Here is a 24889-nt window from a genome sequence, read left to right on the forward strand (position 1 = left end):
ATTAAGCTAATTTTGCTAATTGAACTCGAAAATTAGCCAAGCAAAGGTAACGTTTTTCTTGATGAATTCGGAAGCCAATGGCCATAGCACACTATTCCAACCGAAATCACAGTTTTTTTCAGAAGATTTGTACTATTTCTTCGTATTTCGCCCAGTTTTTATTTGCAGTCCCAGTTGGGTGCTTGAGTACTTGGTGAGAAAGTATACTAGAAAAAAAGTACTTTAAGTACAGTACAAAGTATGCAATGTGAAATGTACTGAGAATTGTAACGTAGTACTTGAGTACGTACTTGGTACTTCAAGTATTTCCCATCACTGGTTACCACGCACCGGCTACTGTACTTGCCCTCCTGCTTGGGCTCTTGAGGGCCTAGAGTGTCTTGTAAATAAATAAAATAAATGAATCTCTGGAGTCAATTGGAGAGGTCACTGCACTGTAGAACTCAAAGCAGTCTCTCTGCGTCTGCAGGCATTTGGGAAATATTGTCACGAGGGTTGCATGGACAACACGGCAGCATGGTCGTGGCAATGCTTTACTCCCCAAAAGGACTAAAAGTACTCATTTCTTTCTTAGAGTGCAGGTTACGAGAACACGACAGCAATTCGCAAGTGTACCTATTACAAGAAGTAACCAAGTATTTAAATAAACCGATCAATCTTTATTGCTACGACAAAGCTGACAGCAGTGACCCAAGCAGCACAGAATCTTGGCCCAATATTGGCTGTGGATTGGGAATACCGGTCCCACATTGGTCCAGTATACCTAAGATTTAGCCCGTCATTGGGAACATAGTCCCAATATTCCCAAGGTTCATCTAATATTGGCTCATCATTGGGCATAATCGGCAATATTTCCAAGAGTCTGCCAATATTGGCTCACGATAGGACGTATTGGCCCAATATTCTCAAGATCCTGCCAATGTTGGTTCATCATTGGTTAGTATCGAATGTATATAGGAGCCCTTAAATTACAACATAGATAAATAGCGTTTACAAACGTATAAATAACACTTGTCATTTTAAGCTTAGCCTTGCTTCCAGCAAGGCCTATGGCTGCGAGGCTCCGTAGAGCACAATACATATCACACAGTCTAATCGCACAATCACAACGATTTGAGTCACATACACGCGCGCACACGAAGGCCATGAGTAGATGGATATTTCTAAGTGAGATCAGTTAGCACAGTTCAACCGTTGATGACGTAGATGACCTATTAGCAGCGTTGTCCGTTGCGGAACTTCCTATGTCGGTCGTACGATTTTTGAGTCAGGTGAACCGCATGTTAGAATGCTTTACGGCACGATTTAACCCTTGGAGACACACCTGTTCCTTGCACCAGACGCGGGCCGCAAGTGGACCGACCGTACGCAATGTCCTTGTGAGGAAGGTCGCATCTCCTTGAATCTGTGGAGTTGGGGACGTGGACAGAGCCCCAGCACGGGACACAAACACGACACGACAGAACCGACTCAATGTCCTTGTCGTGAGACGCCTTGGTCCTTTGGAAACTTGGTCTCCCTCCCTGTGTTGAGCCACACCGTTTATTGAATGCACGTCTGGTCACCTCACGCTGCCACGTACCGCCTTGAGGCCTTGAGCATGATCCTGTGACGAGTCCTCAACGTAATCTCGTACGTCAGCTGTACCTTGTCCGGTGTAGTATGAGGGGTGAAACTGAGTTTGCGAAACAATTTCGCGGTGAGGACCTTCAGTTCCGTTATTGCGTAGCGTTGACCTGTACGGGAGCGAGCATTACTTAAGAACGGTGCAATGAAGCACATAAATGACATAAGTGCTTGATGGAAGGTCCTCATACGCACCGAGGCAGTTCCTCGGTCCGGCCGAAAAAGGGATGTAACTGTAGGGATTCCTGGCGCTGTGTTCCTTGGTCAAAAATCTCTCCGGCATGAACTCTTGAGGCGAAGAGAAGTGCTTCTCGTTTCGATGGTACGTGAACAGGTTCACCATGCACGTTACTCCACGAGGTATCACGTGACCATCTACAGGTGCGAGACAATCAAGTGGCACAGAAAACGTTACGAATTATCGATGAATGTTTATGCGCACATATTCTTCGTGGATTTTCAAAAATTTCCGAATGCAGACCTTGGTTGAAGGATATTTAGTGTACTAAAAAACTGTTGTACAACGTGACATTGCATTGCGGTTCAGTACAAACACATGTTTTTCCCTTTGAAGATGAATTTTTTTTTCAAACGCCGTAAGTACCTAGAGGGCGTTTCACCTATAACGTGTTAAAAAAATTGCATTGAAAAATGTACTCGTCTGAACATTATGGGGTCAACGCCATTTATCGCGGGAGATATTTTGCCATTACTTCTGAGCACGTTTGTCAAATCTAATTCGCGAGCCAGCAATTTGCGCGCCTCGATACGACGAAGTTTGATTTTTTTTCTTCGGTCTATTACCATTGTAGCAGTGAATTTATTTTGCAAATTGAATGGCGTAAAGCCAACTTGCGCTTTCTGTTTCTGTAAAAAGTAGAACAAAACAACAACACCAACCAAATGGCAATGATGTTGACTTGGCAAATTTCAAAGTTCAATCGGGGAAAATTCAACTTCTCGAAAATTAAATTGATAAAAGTGCTCAAATCCATGACAAAATCTCACACGAGATAAACAACGTTGACCCCATCATATTCAGACAAGTAATTTTTTAAGTCCGATTTTCATCATTAGGTGGAAACACCCTCCGTAAGGTACTTAAGCGTACGTAACACTTTAAGTTAAAAGCTCGCTAAAATCGCGGCGCAATCCTATGCCTACGCATGCATATCCATCTATCAAATGTCCAAGACATCGTTATTTTGCCCGTCTCATAGCCCAATCTCCATAAAGGCTGTCAAATGAGATAGAGGTTTGTGGTGGGTAACTTACCTATATTTACGTCATTCTCTAGCACACGAAGTAACAAAGGGATAGGAGGATACAGGCGGATCGTTTCCTGAAAAATTCATTTATCACAGAATGAGGGTATGAAAAGAACACATATATGAATGCTCGAATATCTTAGTTGTCCTACTCTGTTAACGGGGAGTTGCTTTTCAGTTAACAAGCATGCGCAGTTATGTAGCGGCTATCAAGAATTCATTTAACCGGAAATCTTGTCATCCTTACAAAATATTTTGGTCCTGTTCGATTTCGATTGGAATTGCATTCAGTTACCAGTTGCATCAATTGCACAGTTATCAGCAAACACCCTGTATAGCTCCACACACACACACACACACACACAATTTCGCAAAAAAATCACAATGTGCTTTTGAAAAACAGAAACTCAATTATAAGATTGCGTATTATCTTAATATCCTAGCGGACCTCCGTGCGTAACTTGCACGTGCACAACATTTTAACGAATTACTAACGCAATTTTCTGTTATTTGTAAAACGAAAAGTTTAATACGTGAAGTCCACTGCTCGGTGCAACGTACTGATTGTCTGCTCTCTGTACCGGACGATTCGCATCAAGTGAGCGTGTCCGTTTTTGTAAACTATCATCAACTTTCTGATAGGTGATCTTTTCTGTAGTAACACGTACGGGAGAGAACAGTATCATTGAGAATGATGCTTCGTTAGGAGCGTGCTACCTTGTGAAGTTGTGTTCTAACAGTGCGCTACATTTTCGGTAGCGCGTGAGCCGAGGCATTGTAAAAAGTTGCGCTATGGAAACATAAGTTAAAACATTAAAAACGGCTACAGCTGTTGTCAGAAGGAAAGCGGGAGTACTGAGATCATGACGCCAAGAGGCAAAATCACAAAATGCGAAAGGGGCAAAATGTACGTGCAGTGGTTTCTCAGTGTGACGAGCTACAGCAAAAGTTTTCCTTTTCAACTATGACGTTATATTGTATCTGCGACAGACACTGCACAGGTGTGAACCCCAACAGGCGTCATCCGGCGGTCATATTTATGGTACTTGCCTTTATGCAACAGTCCATGTATTTAAGTTGCGAGAGATCCTCCCAAGTGACGTCCTCGTCATTCCTGTCGTAGTACAGAGCATCCAGTTCCTCCTGTAGCTTTTTCTGCGCTTCTGGGTGCAGCGAAAGCAAATAAACTAGCCAGCTTAAGGTGAGGGCCGTCGTCTCGTGGCCCTACACGGGAGCAGAAGAGAATAAACAATCAGTCTCGGAAAAAAGAGCACGCGGCACTTTAACTGATTTATCTATAAAAAGGCAAAGGGTGGCATGGGTGCCCGCAGAAGTACGTCATTGGCGAGACATTTTCCCGGCACACTAGGCGTGTAAATATTGAGCTTGCCAAGGGAAGTTTGAAATTGCCATGTAGTCCATATTTTAATTACACAATACCGCTTCATGTATAACCTCTCATTCCTACCCGAGCTCCATATCTCTGTTTTGGCTTTGTTTAAACAGAAATGAGTCAATGTTTTTATTACTTCATGGCCGGGAAGTGAGCTTATGTGCTGACGTTTTCTAAAGCCGCATCTGCTAACAATCTATACACGCACATTTTAAGCATTTGGTTTCGCAACACACTGCGCACGGCACGTACCAATGAGCCTCAACGCGTGGTGAGGACATTAAGTACGTACTGTGAAGCCTTCACCGTTCGCGAGCCTCTAAAAAAAAAAAAAAAAGAAAAAAAAAAGGAAGAAAACACGAATTTTATGGGCGCGCAACAAATAGACCTCTCCCTGTTTGTAAACAAATGACGTCATAGTGCTCGACAGCGCCACCAATTTGGTAGAGTTGAACTACGCTCGAAGCTACAGGCGAACAAGGTCGCGCCCGAAAATCACGGTCCTGAGGGGATTACGATGGTCCCTGAAAGGGACGCGACCTCAGAACCTCACCGAAAAGCACGCTGCTCGCCAACCACTGCCACGAATGATACGGTTATCGCTTGTCATGGGAAGAGAGATGGGGACGTACGCCTTTTTGTGGCAATTTGGATATATGAAAATTGCCACAAAAAGTCGTACGCCCCCCCCCCCCCCTCTTCCAATCACAAGCGGTAACCCTATCATTCATGGCTATCGTTGGCGCAGAGCGTGCTATGCGGTGAAGTTCTGTTTTTAGATTGTACTTTTCTTTCAATAGGAGGCAGCGAACAAGTGTCCATTCGTGGAACCCAGCCCTTCCCTTCCGATTTGTTTCGGTTTCAGTCTGTCTACCAACGTCATGATGACGTTTCCCGGGTAGAGGTCTATTTCAAACTAGGTTTGACACTTCAAAAACTACGCTAGCTTTGCCTTCACAGTTGGTTTTACTGGTTACCGGTAAGCATTTGAAGTGCGCTACAGCATACACATGTGTATGCCAGTTTCACTCTTATCGAACGCGCTACGGGCAATCTCGACTTTTCCACGGAGTACGCTAATTAAGCCATTACCTTTAGCTTCTATATAATTCGTTAAATTTATTGACAACGAATATGTCACCTGTGCTATAGATTCGCGAAAAATTGGGGCGGCGAAATTAAAGGGTTTTACTAGATAAGAAGATTGTCATGCTCTGCCTCTTGTACCTGCACTCTTAAAAATGAACTTCACCGCATAGCACGCTCCTAGCCAACCATCATCTTGAATGACATCGCTATCTGCCCTGATTTGTTGAAAACGGGAGGCGTACGCTATTTCTGTGACACTTATGCTGTTCATAATTGTCACAGAAAAGGCGTACGCCCCCCGTTTTCAACAAAATCAGGGCAGATAACGATATCATTCGAGATAATGGTTGGCTAGGAGCGTGCTATGCGGTGAAGTTCCTTTTTTAAGAGTGTGGACCGCACCTCTTTTAAGCGCAGAAATGAAATCAAAATAAACTGAAACCGAAACTGAAGAAGAACCAAGACATGCACACATAATAAGAACATCTGACAGTATGCGAGTATAAGGCGACTCCTATACTTACTACTGCTATGAATGAATCCACGTCCTGTCTTATTTGCTCCAGAGAAAACGCCTTGTCCTTGGTATGTCTGTCCAGAAGAATGTCCAGAAGCGCCATTCGACACTTTGACGTTTCATCCGAATAGTCTGTCTTCACGGTGTCCTTCGAAGGTTTAAAACCTTCCCAGCGTTCTTTGAGAACCTGCGCTCGTATCGAGACATTGCAAACAATTAGATAATACCTCCCAGTGAGTATTTATTTATATACTGTTGGGCCAAGAACATTGGAACAATGGAATAGGAAGCAACGAGGGCAGATTGGTACGCCATACGCGAATACAAACCTGCGCATATAGTTAACACCGGTATAGTTATAACTAGTGTTCACAGGGCGATCTTGTTAACATCGATAACTACAATGGCTGCATCTAATTAAGAGATATGTACGCGCAAGCGCCGTACATATACACAACAGCTCACGCCCATCGTAGCGGATCCATTTGCGAGAAATCTGCCCTGTGAAATCCATCCTGTAGTCTATAGAACTATCGGCCACGCGCGACTTTTACCCGCTCAACGTGATGTATTTTTGTCTCCTTTCCTTACACCGAAACACTCAGGAGGCCAACGATTGCTGGTGCTTCTCTGCTACTGTACTGTCGGTGACGGCTGTTGCTTGCGCATGGTTCTTAGTAGTGGGACGTCTATGGGACTGTTGAAGTACGTACTTTTGTCGACGTTTCTATCTGCATTTTGACGGCTTCCGCTGCTTTTGGATGTGGTGCGTAAGCGACGTATAGTCAGTGCCTCTGCACTTCTCCCGTTCGAAGGCACTTCGGGAAAAGATCGGCGTATCTCCTTTTTAACACAACGATGGCGATCTCTTGTAATTCCTTTCTGACCTGTCTCGCTACTGTTGTTTGGATCCGTTCGGGAAAGTTCTGTTTGATGTCTGGGATGGCCCCATTATCAGTCCCTCACGTAATCGGCTTCGTTATTCCGAAACGTCTTCCTGCCCCGCAGATGAACCCTGATGCATTCCAAGCGGTGTCCCGAGGTTCTTCCCAAACGTGAGATCTGCAGGCGTACAGCCAGTTGTCGCGTGTACCATTCCATGCTTCTATACAACAGAAATAGCGTTGGAGAAAATCGAACTTGACCTGTAATCAAGATGCGCGGTTGCCATTCCCGGCCGCTGTGTGGGTTTTCTTCTTCTTCTTCTTCTTCGTCTTTCTCCGCAGTGGCGCATAGCACGGGGCAATTGGCCACGGATCGTGACATGAGGGCCCAGTTAATGACGGTTACGTGAAGCGATGAGAGGATGAGATGAATGAAATGAAACGTGTGGGTTTTTTGACGGCTGCCATAGTTCGATTTGGCTTTCTTTGTCTTCTTCAGCTGGCCATTTGGCTTTTGCGACCATTTGTTATGTCTCAGGATGTCCGGTGCTCACAGATTACAGTTTCCGAAATTCGGCATCAAAATCCAATATTTTTTTGGAAACTGGCAATCTGTGTTTGTCGCCGAAAAGGGACGAGAAACAGAAGTGCAGTAAGTTTGGAATGACCTGTCTGCATGTTCATTATGTAACACGTATTCCGACCGTCGCCCGTCGTCACTACAAAGGTTCTCGCCAGACCAAGAGCATCGTCCGAAGGGAAAAAACCTGGCTGCTCGAGGACGCACCGTTGCGTTCATTCTCCAGACGAGGTACCAACACTTCTCCTGGCAATATATCGTCATCATTCGTCCATCATCATTAAAAGGTAGTCCATCTCTGGTAACCTGTCTTCGCCTGTTCGTTACTGTGAAGAGGAATCGCAACAATAAGCACATCTGGAACTTGAGTTTGTTGTAGCAGATGCTCACGTAGCACGGCACATTTTTGGGCACTGTCTGCTGTCACGCAAGCTCCGAGATCTGACGCGTTCATGAACTCCGAAAAAGCCGCCATCTTCGCATCGCTAGGGCGCGGCGCACTTCGCGACTATTCTTGAAATTTCTTTCTAACCGGACACCAAGCCCAAGGTGCCTGTCACACGTGTCACCTCCAATAAACCTCTACCCGACAAACGTCATCATGACGTTGGTAGACAGACCGAAACCAAAACAGATCGGAAGGGGAAAGCTGGGTTCCACGAATGAGCAATTGTTCGCTGAAAGAAAGTAGGACCGAAGGTCGCGTCCCTTTCAGAGACCATTGCAATCCCCTCAAAACCGTGGCTTTCAGGCGCGACCTTGTTCGCCACTAGCTTTGAACGTAGTTCAACTCTACCAAACTCGTGGCGCTGTCGAACATTATGACGTCATTTGTTTACAAACAGGTAGAGGTCTATTCCATTACCTGCATTGCGTCCAAAACAACCGAACAGTTTTCTGCAACGAAGTCGGGATCAGTAAGAACAACATGCATCACAGGGTACTGCTCTTCCAGCGTGGTACACGGGGGGGGGGGGGGATGACGACAATATCGTATTTTGTCGAAATGTGCGCCAGAGGTTTGATGTCCTGAAGACAATCGTCAAGTATGATCGTGTGCGTCTTGTTGGCATTAAGGAGGGACACCTGAGAGAGACCAACTTACCTAACGTCGGGAAGACGACTCAAAATGCTTAGTAAGAAGAATCGCCGGTGCTTGATTTCCATAATGGGGAATATTCCCCGAGAGTTGTCGATGAATATCGTAAATATGTGAGGCACAGCTTGTCGATGGACGACTGGACAGACTCCGACCTTTATCTCGGCGCCAAGGCATCTATTGTTCAATTTCTGCAAGCCGATCCGGAAGATGTCACGACTCGTCCAGAAGTTCATTGGTGTCTGTTTCGTATTCTCCTTGTGCACATGTCTACTGCAAGCAGCATATCAGAATGCGTCGCTTGCTGTGGTAAAGTGATAGAAATAATGTCTGATTGGTATTTCTGAGTACCCGGAAATGGCTAATAATTAAAGATAACGACTGATCTTCCCCCGAGGACACGTCTCCGATGTATCCGGAATTGGTGAAACCCGGTCTGGAAAAGTGGCTAGGTCGTTACCCACGGAAGACGTGTAACCGGTTTGGAGAAAAGCGTACAGGCTGTCTTCTCGGGTCATTGTAGAGATGATTTCTGCAACTACTGAAAAACAAGTTATGGCTTCCAAAAGTAGACAACCCGCAGGTTCCGCAAGCTCGTCAGGATCAGCTTTTTTGTTTTCAGTCTGAACAGTGCAGGTTGAACGGCAGTTACATGCGGTGAAGGCTAGACACCGTCCTTGCATCCTTGGCGAAAGCGTTAAAAGTACGGGTCGCTTGATCCAAGATAGATGTCTTATGACGGGAAATCAGCCCACTGGACAGCCTCTGCGGACTTCGATGAGAATGCCACAAGGGCTTCACGATCGATCTAGGTCAGTTCATCAAGAACAGCATACTTGCGGTTCTAGCATCCACTCTTGGAAGCGGAGAGTAGGAGTGAGATCCTCATCCACCGCATCCACCGAGCCATCGATATTCCGGACAGGAGAAGATTAATCAGCAGTGCGTTACAAAGGGAGAACAGGAGGCTTATTACCGTCGTAGTGCGCAAGCAGCCAACAATATGCAGCTGGTTTCCTTCACACACGACGTACCAGTCTTTTTGAAATCTTTGTTCTATAGTTACGTATGACACCCTGTACAGGCTCTAGGTGGTATTGGCTTGACGGACCCGCTTGTACTCCTTAGCATCTTGTATACGTAACGGGTGATCTTACCGCTCTGCCTGTCTTCGCAAGGATATCGATGTCTTCCTGAAACTGGCAGCCATCTTTAGTGCTAAAGAAGACGGCGCCCGGCCAGAGCCAGGGTCGGAATACCCGACCTGCTATTCCGCACGTCAACCTGAGGAAGCCATTGAACATCAGACATGTGGGTGATAAAAAGTAGGAGGATCTAACCCTTGTCAAAAACAGAAAATTACCCTGAGAAGCATTGACTTGTGTCGATTTGAGAGACATGCCCTGCGCCCTTTTCCTTTTTGTACCCACGGACGACCTGAGCCCCTACACTCTTAAAAATGAACTTCACCGCATAGCGCGCTCCTTGCCAACCATCATCTCGAATGATATCGTTATCATCCCTGATTTGTTGAAAACGGGAGGCGTCCGCCTTTTTTGTGACAATTATGAACAGCATAAGTGTCACAAAAAAGGCGTACGCCTCCCGTTTTCAACAAATCAAGGAAGATAACGATATCTTTCGAGATGATGGTTGGCAAGGAGCGTGCTATGCGGTGAAGTTCATTTTTAAGAGTGTACGTCATCGATTATGTAACGCCGCCACGCAAAGCATTCTGGTGGGCACCTATCGACGACCTGAGCCCCCACGTCATTGATAACGTAACGCCGCCGCGCAGAGCATACTGGTGGGCACTATCAGCTTTATCAGAGTTTTTCCCGCTTCTTAGACACCACAACCAGATATAACCTGGAACCGGTCTTGTCGTGACGTCACATGCTTATAAACAGAGGGTCGTCTCATTCCGTCGGTGCTATATTAAAACGGAACCTTGTACCACATTTACACTTTCTTAGATTGATTGAGTGACGTTTCTAGCCAACCACCATTCGGAGTGATTTGTTGAAAATGGGAGGGATACGCCTACCTTGGACACTTTGAATAATGTGTCCAATAGAGGCGTGCACCTCCCTGTTTTGACCAAGTACACCGATATGCTGTATGAGGGTTGGCTCCGGGCGCTATTATGTGGTGAAGTTGCATTTTAACGATACATATACTGTCGGGGGGGGGGGGGGGGGGGGATTTGCAGATTTAAAGAAGAAGGAAAAAATGAAAGATAGGAAAGTTAGGAGGAAGTCGGCCCAGGGTACAATGCTTAGTTTCAGCTTGTCTGTCTGTAAAATAACATCCTGCACTCTCCGCTCCGCGCTCCGCGCCAACCATCGTCACGAATGACAGGGTTATCGAATGACACGAATGACAGGGTATTCGAAGAGAGGGGGGGTGCGAACGCCTTTTTGTGTCGATTATCATACTGATTCAAACTGAAACAGAAGGGCGAATAAGCGATAACCCTATCATTCGTGGCAATGGTTGGCGCAGAGGGTGCTGTATCAATCTTGGCACCAGTTGTGCCAGGTGTATTCCACGGAGATCGATCCCATGTTTCTGCATGAACGTTACAGCCTACACCGTTTAGTTTGCTGTAAGCCTTTTTGTATAGTTCAGCAACACGCTATTATCAGACAACATGCTCTTCCCGACACGTTTTCCGCTTACCGTATAATGGCGTTTGCGTAAGCGTTGTCCTCTCTTGCTTGCACACCTAAGCGCACTCCCATGGCAGTCTCTGGAGGAAGACATAGAGCGTTGCTGTCATGTCATTTTCTTATTCTATGAGGCACCCACCCTGCTCTCTAAAAACAGAGCTTCACCGCATAGCACGCTCCTAGCCAAATCCCAGATGACAACGTTCTCTCCCTTGATTTGATGAAAACGGGGGGCGTACGCCATTTTTGTAGCAATTATGAACTGCATAATGCCACAAAAATGGCGTACGCCCCCCGTTTTCAGCAAATCAGGGGAAAGAACGATGCCACTGGGGATGATGGTTGGCTAGGAGCGTGCAATGTGGTGAAGTTCATTTTTAAGAATGTGAACTAAATGATAGGCAGGAAATCAAACAGTGAAGTCTTCTTTAATATTCACAAGGCTATATGTACATTCTTAAAACAGAACTTCGCGGCAAAGAACCTCCTAGCCAACTATCATTCCGAGTGACATCGTTCTGTCCCATAATTTGTTGAAAACAGGCAGTGTACGCCATTTTTGTGAGAATTATGTACTGCATAAGTGTCGTAAAAAAGGCGTACGCCTCCCGTTTTCAACAAATAAGGGGCGAGAACGATGTCATTCGGGATGATGGTTGGCTAGAAGCGTGCTATGCGGTGAAGAGTGTAGTATTCTACATTTCTTCAGGCGCCCAGACTACTACATGAAAGCTTGTGAATATTAAAGAAGGCTTCACTGTTGGATTTCCTGCATATCATTACTGTTCTGGACACTGGCTGTTTTCTTCACTTCCCTCTAGTGTGAACTAAACCAACACCCTTAAAGGTGCACTAAAGTGCAAAACTTTCTCAGGACTCACAGAATGAAAGGTGTCGTTACCTTGACAACGACACGAAAGGAACGGGATTGATTCACGGCATCGTTCGTGATTCATGAGTAAAAAAAATCGTAATTTTCGCTTTCCTTCTCCCTCTTCTTCTCAGGAAGCGCGACAGTGCGCTATGATTAGACAGATCGTTTGAGGAGACCAATGAGAGCTCACTCCGCATTGTCGGCCTTCTCAAGAAGGAGGGGTAGAGAGAAAGCATAAATTTCGGTTTCATTCGCTTATAAATCACGAAAGACGCAACGGATGAATCCGGCTCCTTTTATATTGGTGTGAAAGTAACGGCACCTTTCATTCTGTGAGGACAAACTTTTGCGCTTTAGTGTCCCCTCAAAACAGGACACCACCACATGACGCGATGAAGACACAGAATGATACCGTTATCACCCATTTGAACTCTTAAAACAGAACTTCACCGCATAGCACGCAGCAAGCTAATCATCACCTCGAATGACATCTTTCTCTATCCTGATTTGTTGAAAACGGGATGTGTACGCCTCTACGTGACACTTATGCAGTTATGTCAGTTGTTACCAAAAGGCGTACGCCCCGCCCTTTCCACAAATCAAGTATGATAATCATTGACTCAACTATACTTTTAAAAATGATGGCGGTGATGGTCGTGAAAGGGTTCGCCGTTGTTGGCCTCACAGAGGTGAGCAACTTCACGACTGACGCGCTGGAGAATGTGCGTTCTGGGCCGACTTCTAAGGGGGCTTTGCCGACATATGTCTGAAAGCGAACTTCACCGCATAGCACGCTCCTAACCAACCATCATTCCGAATGACAGCGTTCTCCCCCCCGATTTGATCAAAACGGGGGGCGTACGCCATTTTTGTGGCAATATTGCCACAGAAATGGCGTACGCCACCTCCCCCCACCCGTCTTCAGCAAATCCGGGGAAACAACGATGTCTCTCGGGATGATGGTTGGCTAGGAGCGTGCTATGTGGTGCAGTTCGCTTTGTGCTCTGTGTTTAGACTGTAGGAAGCGTGTTTTGCGGCGAAGCTCTGTTTCAGTCTTTGTTTTTTGTTTTTGTTCTTTCTTTGCTTGTTGTCTGTTTTCCTTACCAGCTATCACGTCGATGGCGCACCGCGTAGCTAGCTTCTGAATTGGAACCAGCTGATCACTATCAGCCATCTGCTCTACGATACTGCACAGCACATTCCCCTGCTCGTTGAAGGCCTTCACGAATCTTTCTAAGATCTTGAAGTGGAAAGCCGGAGTCAGCATCTTTCTCTTGTACCTCCAAAGTTCTCCATTCCTGTGCAGGCAGATGGTTCGTCCTTAGAGAGCGTTGTCCTTCATAGCGCTTAGTTGTCTGTGCATATGGTCATAACACTGTGTTGCAAATACGGTACTCTGAGCTTCTGTAGGTTATACCACACATATCGTTGTTGTGTATGTATGTAAAAGAGTTTGCATCTGTTCGTCATCGACCGCTTCATGGCAGGACTATGTTACAGCACGCCACAGACTTTCGCACGTCTTATACCGTCACAGCTTCAAAGAATACATGGCGTATTTTCATCAGGTTTTATGATTTCTTTAAATTGATTATTTGAACACCGAGGCCACAGCTTGGGATAGCTTTTCGGATATCGAAAATAATTCAGGTTTTGACGCTGCTCCAAAGCTCCTTGAAGGAAATGTCGCTACTGAACAAGCTCTTTCGTACACAATTTCTAGGTCGCACAAAAGCGGGTAATTATTCGGGCAAATTCATTAGATGACACAAATTTACGGCCAAATTATCCCAGTGATAGCTATTCTAACTTGCAAATTTGGAATGAGGTGACGGAATACCGGAGAACAACGGGAGAAATGTTCAGAAGGGAAATGGAGACGGAACATTACTGGACATAATGGTTTGTCATATTCAGGAATATTTTTTTGTGACTTCGGAGAGTTTGGGCTACAAGAATTGTCATACGCCGTAGGACAGAGATCAGGGTTGTCGAACTTTGAGATTACGTCATTCCGTGAACCGGTATACCGGTACCCTCATTCGTCGCAATTTGCTCTGGCGTTATGACACGCTATATGGCGCACGACAGACTCCACAAACACCGTTTGACTCGTGTTTAAGCAAAAGTCACAAAAGAGGCTGGAGACTTACACAGATACGAGATTCATCGGTCCAAAGACATCGCTGAAGAAGTTATACAAGTAAGGTTTTTTGGGATGGTCGACAACCAAAGTCTGTGAACCGCGAGAAGAGTACATGTCAAGCTGGCCAGGTCAACAACTTATATTACACGACATCATTACGCAAACGCATGAAAGCTGGTCCGACAGTTAAAGGACGAAAGCCTACCTCGACTGCGTCGGGCGTTTGGAGGACCACGACCGGGAGGAGACCAACGTAGACCTTGAAGTTACGGTCCTTGTACATCTCAGCCGTGGCACGCATGATGTCGAATATTTCTGGATGTAAAAAAATAATGAGAAATCCTATAGGAAATAAACTACAGTCGATATTTTTGACGCAGAATTTGCGTCTTCCCGATTGTTTATGTGTCTGGCACTTAGTAAACTTCGTATGTAACGTTTTGACGTTACGGCCTGGTGTATAGGGCTCAGCTAATTAAATAATTTAATTGTAATTACTAATTAGTGTATTGAAGAAGCTAGAATTAACTAAGTGACTGAGTTAACATTACTTAAATTACATGGAAAGTCACCAAAGCAAATTCTACGGCGGAAACCTCGTGGACCGCTTCCAGCGGAGAGAACCTTGTTTATTCTCGTATCGGCTGCTGATACGGATGTAAAGATGGCTGCTACACGTTTGCACCAGCTCCTTCCATGCGTATTTTAAGAACCTATCATGCAAGATCGGGAAATTTTCGAAAGCTGCCGAATTTCAAGTTACTCCGCAGTAATTTTTTGACGCAAGTGCCGAACACACCTGCTACTTCTGTTGCACACGACAAGCGACAGTTTCCGGGAACCGATTGCTCCAGCAGGACGCAGAAGGGCAGTGTAGATGCCCCACGCACTGTACGAGTCGTGGTCACCTCTGTTTCAGAGTACTATCACGGCTCCGAAAGTCCATGGGGAGTACGCTTAATGGCACGCTTGCGTTCAGAAGCCTTCAGTGTTCTGTGCATGGTGTTAACCATGTATTCGTAAGAGTAGCCCACCACACACGATGCTGCATGATATGGGGCCATAGACTGGAGCCTTCAGACCTTTCTTAATAGTGTTGACCACGTATTCATCAGGGTGGCCCACCACGCACTATTCTGTACCCCATAGGCGAACAGACTGAAGTCCTTCGGCCTTCTCTGTGGTGTTGACCATGATCAGGGTGGCCCACCGCACACGGCTGTCGCATTGTTCGATCCACAATCTTACTGGAAGCATCAATGCCACCAATCCAGGTTACGGTGTACTGCTTGGCCGCTAGAATGGAGTGCCAGAAGGACATTCAGGGTCAACGTCCTCGTTTCCGGTGCCCACGTAAATAACGCATCGCGATCGTGATTGTGGAAAAGTAAAAAAAAAAAAAGAGAGAAATCGCGTTCGCTATAATGTTGATCGCAGCGATGACAAGACAGCTCGCATCAGCTCATGTGCCACTGCAATTATACTGCCAAGGTCGGCGACACTCGCGTTGACGGCATAGCGGCCTTGCCTTCTCATCTATAGATGGCGTTGACAAGATCTCTTCGCACGTCATCATTCTGGGTTGCCCGCCACGAGATTAGCTAACAAACTCTTACGTATGCCCTCCAAAAACTACGATTGAACGATTGATTGGCCACGCCCTGGGGCTTCTTCACCAATATACTTCCCAAGCGGCATGACGTCCTTAGAGTGCAATAGCGCGACGATTTGCTCCACTGAAATTTGGACGTGGCGCAAAAGCCGTTTCTTTTTCGCCGTTCGTATGTGCGCGTGTGACTGGGTATTCAAATGTTACTTAGGTAGCCCGAAAAGTTTTTTTAAAAACTGCTTTTCAAGAAAGCTGTATACTGGAAGCTGCAAAAAGTCAGGCGCGCAATGCTACAATAAAATAAAGCAGGAGCAGTGCCGGACAAAGCAGTAGTAGAAAAGGATTGCTATTTTTTCGGCATAGTCTACAAGCATTTTTTTAAAGGAAGGAAGTCCCCTCAAGACTGCATCTTTCGTGGAATCACGCTAATTAAGAACCTCTATCTCTCTCCATGTTTACTCTGCCACAGTGTCGGCGACGCTCCTCCTTTCAATACCTCACATTTCAGCACTAAAGCTCCCAAAACAGCGCAAAACAAATAACAAACATCTTACCAACAAATATGTCCCTATTATAGGTGCCCTTCCAACGGGACCAAAGTTCCTTCGCGAAGTACCAGAAGGGCACGGTATCCCACGGACCAGGCACGGGTCGCAAGGCCTTCCAGACGACCAACCATCTCCAAATCACGGGTATCAATTTTCTCAGAAGAAACAACACAGACACCGTAAACACTAAAAGGGGAAACGACGTCCCGAATGACGACGGAGGTCGAGTCAATGCTTCCGGAATCATGGCCAGCACACAGCAAGGACGAGCACTGGGTACGACTGAACTCTTGGCCAAGGATAGGCTATATGGAGGAGCGACAGTCTCTTCTTATACCACGAAGGCCAACCGAGGTGCACTGAGAGAGTGAAAGCGGTTCATCGAATTAGCTTCCACGAGTCCCGGTAACAAAAACAACCATCGAGTGAAGGCATGCAAGCGGGATGACTTGAACATTCTTTCTTGCATTGGTTGGGGCTGGTGAACCCGCTCGCAGCGTGCATGTGTTGAACGCCGTCTGGGCAAGTGGCAAGCTTTGAGCTAAGTGAACTCGTTCCGCATGCAAAATACGTCGGATCCCATCCGGCGGCGAGGTCTTTGCAAATCAAGCAGAAAAGGGAAAGGGATATAAAGATAACTGTACGTTGCTAGGCTTGCATGGTGGTCATGGTGGAATTAAAAGGGATTCCGTCGTCGTTGCGACCTTGCTGTTGCTCGTATCCACTGGGCTTCCTCTCATTCAGATTGATTATGATCACAACTATACGATTGCGTCTTGCGATAAGTTCCGGACTCGCTAGAAAATGCGCAGTCAGTTTGAATAGTCAGGGCCTTCGGCGTGGTGGCAAGTCCTTTGCTGCTGTGCCTCCCTGTTCAAGCCTGAAGCGAACGTTTTCATTACATTGCATGCTAGCGCCGCGAAGCAACTGTGGCTATGACCGGCGTACATATGTGTGGCAGATGAAGAATGGACAGCAGGAAGGAGTGGGGAACGGGAGGGTTAGTATGCGTCCTGGGCCGACTTCAGCGAAAACTGTGCCGACATTCGTCTGGAAAGTCATCGGAAAACCCAGGGAAAACCTCAGACAACACAGCCTGTGATAGGATTCGAACCCACAACCTTCCAGTCTTCAGCATGACCTAGACTATCACCAACGGCCTTAACCTGCCCGGCATTGGTCGCTCAACCCGCGGCCATGGTCGGGCATGGCCCCTGGTCCTGAAGCAAATGTATAGTTGTTAAGGACATGATTGCAAAAGACTACGAGGAACTAAAAAATCGGGCGGTGTTGTATCGGGGTGCACGGCCGTTGGTTTAACGTGAAACGTGTACGATATATCGGGTGTCGTCTTCGCTCGCTATGTCCATGGGCTCCGGGACAGCAGGGGTAAAGGTGCTCGCGCCGTCGTTCACAGTGCGCGCCACGTCAAACTTGCGACGCCTCCCGAAGCCTCTTGCTGACTCGGAGCCAGGCATTGAGGTAACGGTGTGTCCGAGAGCCGCCTCTCTCCAACGATATCCGCAATCTGTATTTCCGGCTGGCTCTTGCGCGGGCTGCGGCCAACATTTTGAATTTTTTTAAAATTTTGCTGACTTATGTTAACATAAGAGTGAGGATTTGGGCTTGTTGGGCTTGTTTTCCACAAAGAGATACTGTTCAAGCCCACCAATTATTACTTAAGGCGATTGATGTCGACGAGCTCTACACAAAGACAGCGTCAGACCGCGAGCGTAGGATTTGATTATTATAACGCCTGCACCCCCTCCCCCCCGCCTCCGTTCGGCCGAGAGGAAAACTCAAGGTCGTGTTAGCGAGCTGACTATATACGCTATATGAGGTAGCTGCGTCAATCAGAACTTGCGTGAGCTTGAAGAAGCTTCAGCACACTCCTTGATGGACGCCTCTTTCCAACTGCAGTTGCACATGTTGCTGTTGTTTGTTTGTTTGTTTGTTTGTTTGCGTACATATATGTATTCATGATGTATGTTGCCGCTCTAAGTTTTACCCAACACCTGTTTTACCAATACAGAGAGAGTAGAAGTCGAAGTCGAAGTATAGAAGAAGTAGAACATGAAGCAGAAGTATAGCTGCGTTTTGGAGCTTGGTGACGCCCATTTACCAATACATTGCGCAGTAATTATCGAATACCAGCGACATGGTCGAGTGGCTAATAGCGTGCGCTTGTTGGTGGTAGCCAAGATCCTGCTGAAGACTGGGAGGTGGTGGGTTCGAATCCGACGACCGGCTGTACTGTCTGATGTTTTCCTTGGGTTTTCCGGCATACTTTCCAGACGAATGTCGATACAGCTCTCCCTGAAGTCGGCCCAGGACGCATACTGACCCCCCCCCCCTGTATCCCAGTCCTTCCTGCTGCCCCTTCTCCACCTGTCCACGTCTGTAGGCCGCTGATAGCCACAGTTGCTTCGCGGCAGGAAAAAGTAATAAACGAGATGCGCATTTTCTTGTTTTGCGCTTTGTAGACCACAGGTTTACCGGCATGGCCAAAGACACCATTGTGCGCATGACACGCAGTTCAGTTGATACTTACATATTAGCCAACGCGGATGGGGCACTGCCGGCTTATGTCGACAGTGCATGCACCTAACGCGAGTGGTGAAACGGTTGAGTGCACCCTGTGGCGAACTTACATACAGCGCCACGTTTTGTGTAAACATCGGATAGTTCTGAGAAGGGCACGCACTCGGCCAGTTTGTGTTGTCGTTCCACGGCGGTCCGTCGCGCATCGTTATGGACTGCCCTGAGCCCCAGGTCGCACGAGAAGTAATGATGGCGCAGTTGGGAAGCTCTTCCAATACCCTGTGTCACACTGGAAGACACCCTGTACCCGCAAGGTCTTACACACTTTCGTCGAAAAGCACGGGATGCGTTGCTGCTTTCGTTTCGTCCCTAGGACAGTCTTAACTTCTCTCTCTCTCTCCCCCCCCCCTTTTTTTTTTCAAGGGTGAAACTTGCCGCCTTGGCTGAGCAGGCAGACCTCACTATAGTTTTTTTTTTATTGAACGTCATCCCCCCCCCCCCATTCGTTGCTCTTGGAAGCAATAGCGTCAACATGTACATCAAGGTCATTAACATCGCTTTCATTTCGAATCTGTCGGCGGTCGCACGGGGTGAGCGAATCTCGCATTCTTCGTCATGTGTTTGCCAAGATGCAGGAAACGGTGGGCGTGTTTATGACGTCAATCGGCACTTCTCGACTTTTTACACGCCTGAAGTGACGATAGAGGGTCCCATAATTACCTGTGTGGACCCGCAGGCTGTAACGCCGATGTTAATTTTTTATATATATATTTCAGGTCGTTCTGCGAGATTGATCGCCGATACGATTTGGAAAAAGTAGTTCTACAAGATAGGCAAACCTCAGTGGTGGGCAAGACACGTAAACAACACAACACGAAGGCTCAACACGAAGGTTTTGAGCCTTCGTGTTGTGTTGTTTACGAGTCTTGCCCATCGCTTAGGTTTGCCTATCATGGAGCTCATCCACCAGCTGGCCTGCATTTATACGCCATTCTAGTTTTACAAGGGTTTGTAATGAAAGATAAATTGAATAAAAGAATGTAAAAAGAACGTCCTGGATATAAACTATACGGTGACGACGCACTAAACCTTTACATGCGAGTTGCCACTTGATCCAATTCAGAGATAAATCACGAAAATAAATAAATAAATAAATAACACATGTGCGCGAGTTTACGCAGAATCGCGGCTGCCTAAACTTTTTACGGTATTTCCTTTGCTGCTTTTTAACAAGTTCGGAACAAGTTCGAAGGCAGGCAGACCGCTCGAATCGCTACGTCACCCTCCTGGTGGACTTTTGTGGTGGTGCTTCTACAAGTACGGCTTACCATTGTTAATTGCAAATCCTGAACGATTCGCCGTCAGTTCAAGCAAATGGCAGCATATGATATTGACAATGTATGAGAGCGAGCGGCGTTTTTATTTTTCCTTATTTCACTAAAATAAATCTGGAAGATGGAAATTTTTTACACGATTTTTTTAGCCCTTCGTACAGCAGTGACGGAAATTTCGGTGTCGGCCTTGCCAGCGATATTTTTACAGTGCCAAACAGATACAGTCGTGTATCCTAGCTAGCCGTGTATGTAAATAATATAGAAATCATTTTGTTCATCGTGTCTGACTGTCTGTTCACATGCATTCATTGATATACTTTCGCTTTGAATTGTCCTTCTGCAAGTTTATTCTGTTACTTGAATTGAAACAACTCCCAGTATGAAGTGCAGCTCTTTCAGGTTGTTTGTGCATTGTACTTAGGAAAAGGAACAAGTGCGTATAGGCAGAACACAGGCAGTGAAGGTCTCTGTCTTAAAACGTTCACTGTCTTTGTTCTGACTTCTGCCTATATACGCATTCGTTCCTTTTCCAATGAACTCCCAGTACTTGCTGCTTAAATCTATTTAATGGAAACGGTCGACGTATAAAGCTCACAGTTCGACGCTGTTAACAAGGACGAGCTTGCGTCTATAGAGTCTGCACTTTCATCAGATGAAAACTCCACCCGAGGAAGTGTAAGCTCCGCACGAAAGCTCGTCCTTCTTAAAGTTAACTTCTCAGGAGTGCTTCATTCTTCGTATTCCTGATGTCTTGCAGTTTCAGATGGCTTCACGCAGACTGCACAGTTCCACGTGGCGCTACAGGATTTTTTTTTTTTTTTTTTAGAGAGAGGCAAGGGGAATCCCCGACTGTCGCGTCCGCTCGCACAGAAACGACTTGAGGCTCTGATAGAAAGAGTAAAAGTAGCTATGCATGGTCTCCTTGCGACATGATCGATCTGACGGTCAGTAATGAGGACTCCTCTCCCGAGTTCACCGTCCGGTCATGCTTCGTTCTTCCTGTGACACAAACACGTGTAAACAGCTTACAGTCACTTGAGGGTATCTTCGTTAGCTTTGTATAGCTTTCACGAAGTACCGGGGGCTGTGACGTAGGATTATGTGGAGGAAGCGCTGCTCTCTTCACGCCATCAGGATCGTCGACGGGATGATGTCTTTCCAGGAACTGGATTGATTGGGATCACGACGAGGCGTGAGGCGTTCAGTCAGTTGGAATGATATCGTCCGTTGCTCCTTCTAGCATTATTACGTCATCGTCGTGATGCTTGCGTCAGGTGTTTTGAAGTAATTATAGTAAAATCGTTCACCACTGAGTGAGTGAGTGAGTGAGTGAGTGAGTGAGTGAAGAAAAAAAAATGGAGAAAATTAGGGGGATATATTTATTAGAACAAAGGAAAAAAAGGAAAGGTTAGCCAAACGGGACGTCGGCTTGCTATTCCGCAAAGAAAAAAATAAATGAAAGAAGAATAAAATAAATAGGAAGAAAAGAAAATAACTAGGAAATAAAGGATCAGCTAACAAATGGTGCAAGAAGGATGAGATGGATTTTTAAAAAATTACTTAAAAAAAGATGAGATTAACGCGTCGAGGGTGAGAGAAAATTGAGAAAATTGGCAACACCAACGTGGTAGCTGGCTACTCCATACCACGTAAACAACTCTGAACACATGTATACCCCTGTATACGTAGTAACAAACCGCTTGTCGTTTATCACAGGCAGCTTTGGGTGGTAACTGTTACAAATAACTTGTTACTGTAACTCGTTATTTTTTGCAGTAACTAGTTACTTTTCTACAAAAGTAACTGTAACTAGTTCCGCTTTTGGTTAAAGTAACTCTAAAATGTAACCGTAACTAAGTTACTCAGGTACGGCAATATTTTCCACGCGTCAGGTCCCCGATGTCGTTTTCGCGGGGCTTCAAATCAAATCAAAATTCAAATCAAAATACTTTATTTGATATAACAAACACACAAAGTTAAATGTGGGACTGCGAGGGTAGGCCTGTGATGCAGTCCCAAATAAATACATGGTTCCAAAACACTGATAACGTACATAGGGACTTCTAGTACATTTCCCATCCCCATATCATCGTCATCATGTATTTCTCTCTCTCTCTCTCTCTGGTACATTGGCGTTTTCTCAACCAGGAATTCCACGAAACTTTGTCATCTCGCAGCCAGGACTGTATCTATAGCCCTATAGACTGACTCCTATGGGAAATCCTGTGTTTATAACAGAGAATAACTATGCTAGGACAGCACAAGTGCTAAAACAAAGTTTATGAGCGTTACATTTATTATTTTATTTTATTAAAAGGTGCTGTAGCTGTAAGTAGTCAAATTAAAAAAATGTAATTGTAACTTAATTACTCTTTTGGGTAACTTACTCATGACTGATCATAGGTGTTTTGGCAAACATCTTGAGGGTTACCCTGGGTGATCATGCGAAGGCGTTCTTGTCCCACGTTTACCTACAACGAAGATGTCTTCGTTGAAGAAGGCCCTCTCTCCGGTTGATTGACTGGTATCAGAATTGTCTCGTCGACGTCAAGTGCCTTCTACCTTATCTTATAATTATATTTGCCCAAATATTTTCTCGGATCTCATGTGGGCTAACCACATTATATCTGTTGCTCGAAAATTCTTACTCCTCCTTAGACTCCATCAGACGTTAATCTTGAGCTTTCTTCCCCATCTGTTAAACCCTTAGACTACGCATGCCTAGTACGCCGCAAACTTGACTAGTTGCTGCTGCTATTTGGGATGCGCACCCAGGCATGCTACTCCAATTACATCGAACCTGTCCAAAACAGGGCTCTGCGTTTCATTTTTCCTGACTACTGTTACTTCTCCAGCATCTCCGCCTTAAACACTCCTGTCAAACACTCCGGTTGTGTATGAAGGGAAGTGCCTCAGGACGAAAGCTTCTCGTCCTGACGCACTTCCCTTCATACTTCCTTACCGGTTCGCTGGATTTTCTAGTCTTTGGTGTGTTTCACAAGATCTTCCACAACCCTTCTGTGCATACCTTCAAAATTGTTCCGGCCACCCACATTTGTGCTAGACTACCCGAAAAAAAGTGAAACGATACCAAATATTTTTCTAACTATTTTTTTGTTTTTTTTTTATTCGCAGGTGGCTGGAATGATCTTCCTTCGTTTCTGGTACTCTTTTTTATTGCCTTGAACCAAACCAGTGCTTTGTGTTTGTTATTACCGAAGTTATTGCCTCGCCATAGTCTTGTGCCCTTATGCATAGCCTGTGACGTCAAGTCTTGCGCCATCTTATTCGTTAGTGCCCCACCCCCACCATCTCACCCATGCACATTACTCTCATCTGTTTTTTTTTCCTTTCTTATCTTTAATCCTTCTTTTGTTTTTAATTTCTAATTTATTTGCTAATTATTTACTTGCGGAATAGCAGGCCGATATTCCGTTTGGCTGACCTTTCCTCTTTCTTTTTTCCTTTTTTTCTTTTGTCCTCTAATAAATATATCCCCCACCCCTCATGTAGTGCCCCCCTTGAGGAATTGTAATAAATAAATAAATAAATAAATAAACCTTCAAACGAATAACCCGAAGAACATAACTGACCTGATCATTGACTTCTAAGCCCTAACCCTGAGGCCTTAAAGGCAGGACAGTGGCAAAGTTACCAACAGCAGTAGCAGCAGCAACAACAACAACTAAAAGTAACTAATTAAAACTGGCTTCGTCTTTGGGTATTCCGCCAGGCGCGTTTGAACGCGGTAGCTAAGTAGGGCCATCTTCTGATCTTGATCTTGGGTTGCCCGCACTCGTATCTGTGCCATTGTAACCTCTTCCTTCTTTCCTCCTCTCTCTGCACCACTATTACGGACGGACCTACGAGGCTGCCGACGGTGGTGGGCTCCACTAAACTACCGTTTTTTTTTTTAATGGACGTTAGACGTTGCCATTACAAGATATATTACACTAGAAATGAGGTGATAAGGAAAGCTTTGTACCAACCATGCAGTTTCCTTGCCAAGTGTCATTTTAATGCGCAGTAATACGTGGCAAAAACAACTAAAACGAACAAACAAACAAACGAAAACATGGCAGAAACATTGTTGGCAATCTAGACGCATTTCACGTTCTTCAGCGTGCTGATATGAACAGTTCGTCATTGCTGCACTGATTCTGCTGACTCATCCCGCCTTTTGCACAGCGGCACTAGGATTGGGACAGTATGTCTCTACCGGCTTTCTTCTTGAGGCCCACACGTAGATTCCACCTTTGACTTTAATTACTAATTCCAGAGCAAATTTTATTTGGTCCAGTGGTTTCTCCGCCTTGAAGTTAAAATGCCTGAAGAGTTTCGACAGCAGTACCTTCATCTCCATATAGGAAAACGTGGGACCTAAACAGGAGGATGGTGGTCGGAACGTATTTTTTTTAAAATTTAAATTCAAAGTTTCTCTTTGTGGAAAATGTTGGAACAAAAGCGTACGTACCGAGGCACTTCCTAGGTCCGCCTGAAAAAGGAATATAAGAGAATGGGTGCCACCTTTTGTCGTTCTCATCCATGAAACGTTCGGGGATGAACTTTTCGGGATCGTGGAAGGAAGTGGCGTTGTGATGGAGACCGAAGATATCAACGACACACGTGACACCTTTCGGGACGACGTGCCCGTCTGCGAGAAAGAGCTAGGTTTTTCTTTGCTGTTGGTTTCCATACGCGGAGTTGAA

At 45.7% G+C, this 24889-nt stretch overlaps 2 protein-coding genes across 2 annotated transcripts in view; both read right to left on the minus strand.

Moving 5' to 3' along the window:
• Nucleotides 1–638: 638 nt before the first annotated feature.
• On the minus strand, nt 639–16812 carry LOC135368433 (cytochrome P450 4V2-like). Its single transcript, XM_064601686.1, has 12 exons — nt 16312–16812; nt 14354–14463; nt 14156–14238; nt 13107–13300; nt 11139–11208; nt 9614–9740; nt 5901–6080; nt 3945–4118; nt 2902–2968; nt 1822–2001; nt 1583–1736; nt 639–1523 (listed from the first exon to the last, which is right to left on the minus strand). Exons 1-12 carry the CDS (start codon nt 16550–16552, stop codon nt 1268–1270), a joined length of 1836 nt encoding a protein of 611 aa, XP_064457756.1. The 5' UTR covers nt 16553–16812; the 3' UTR covers nt 639–1267.
• Nucleotides 16813–24199: 7387 nt separating this feature from the next.
• The window catches only part of LOC135369437 (uncharacterized), a 33736-nt gene continuing 33046 nt past the window's right edge, over nt 24200–24889 (minus strand). The window contains exons 23-24 of the mRNA XM_064603026.1: nt 24655–24834; nt 24200–24560 (exon numbers count right to left, since the gene is read on the minus strand). Coding sequence (XP_064459096.1) covers nt 24349–24560; nt 24655–24834 — 392 coding nt within the window. The 3' untranslated portion in view covers nt 24200–24348. The remainder of the gene's footprint in view (nt 24561–24654; nt 24835–24889) is intronic.

The sequence above is a fragment of the Ornithodoros turicata genome, chromosome 9 (assembly GCF_037126465.1).
Source record: "Ornithodoros turicata isolate Travis chromosome 9, ASM3712646v1, whole genome shotgun sequence".
NCBI classification, from domain to species: Eukaryota; Metazoa; Arthropoda; class Arachnida; order Ixodida; family Argasidae; genus Ornithodoros; species Ornithodoros turicata.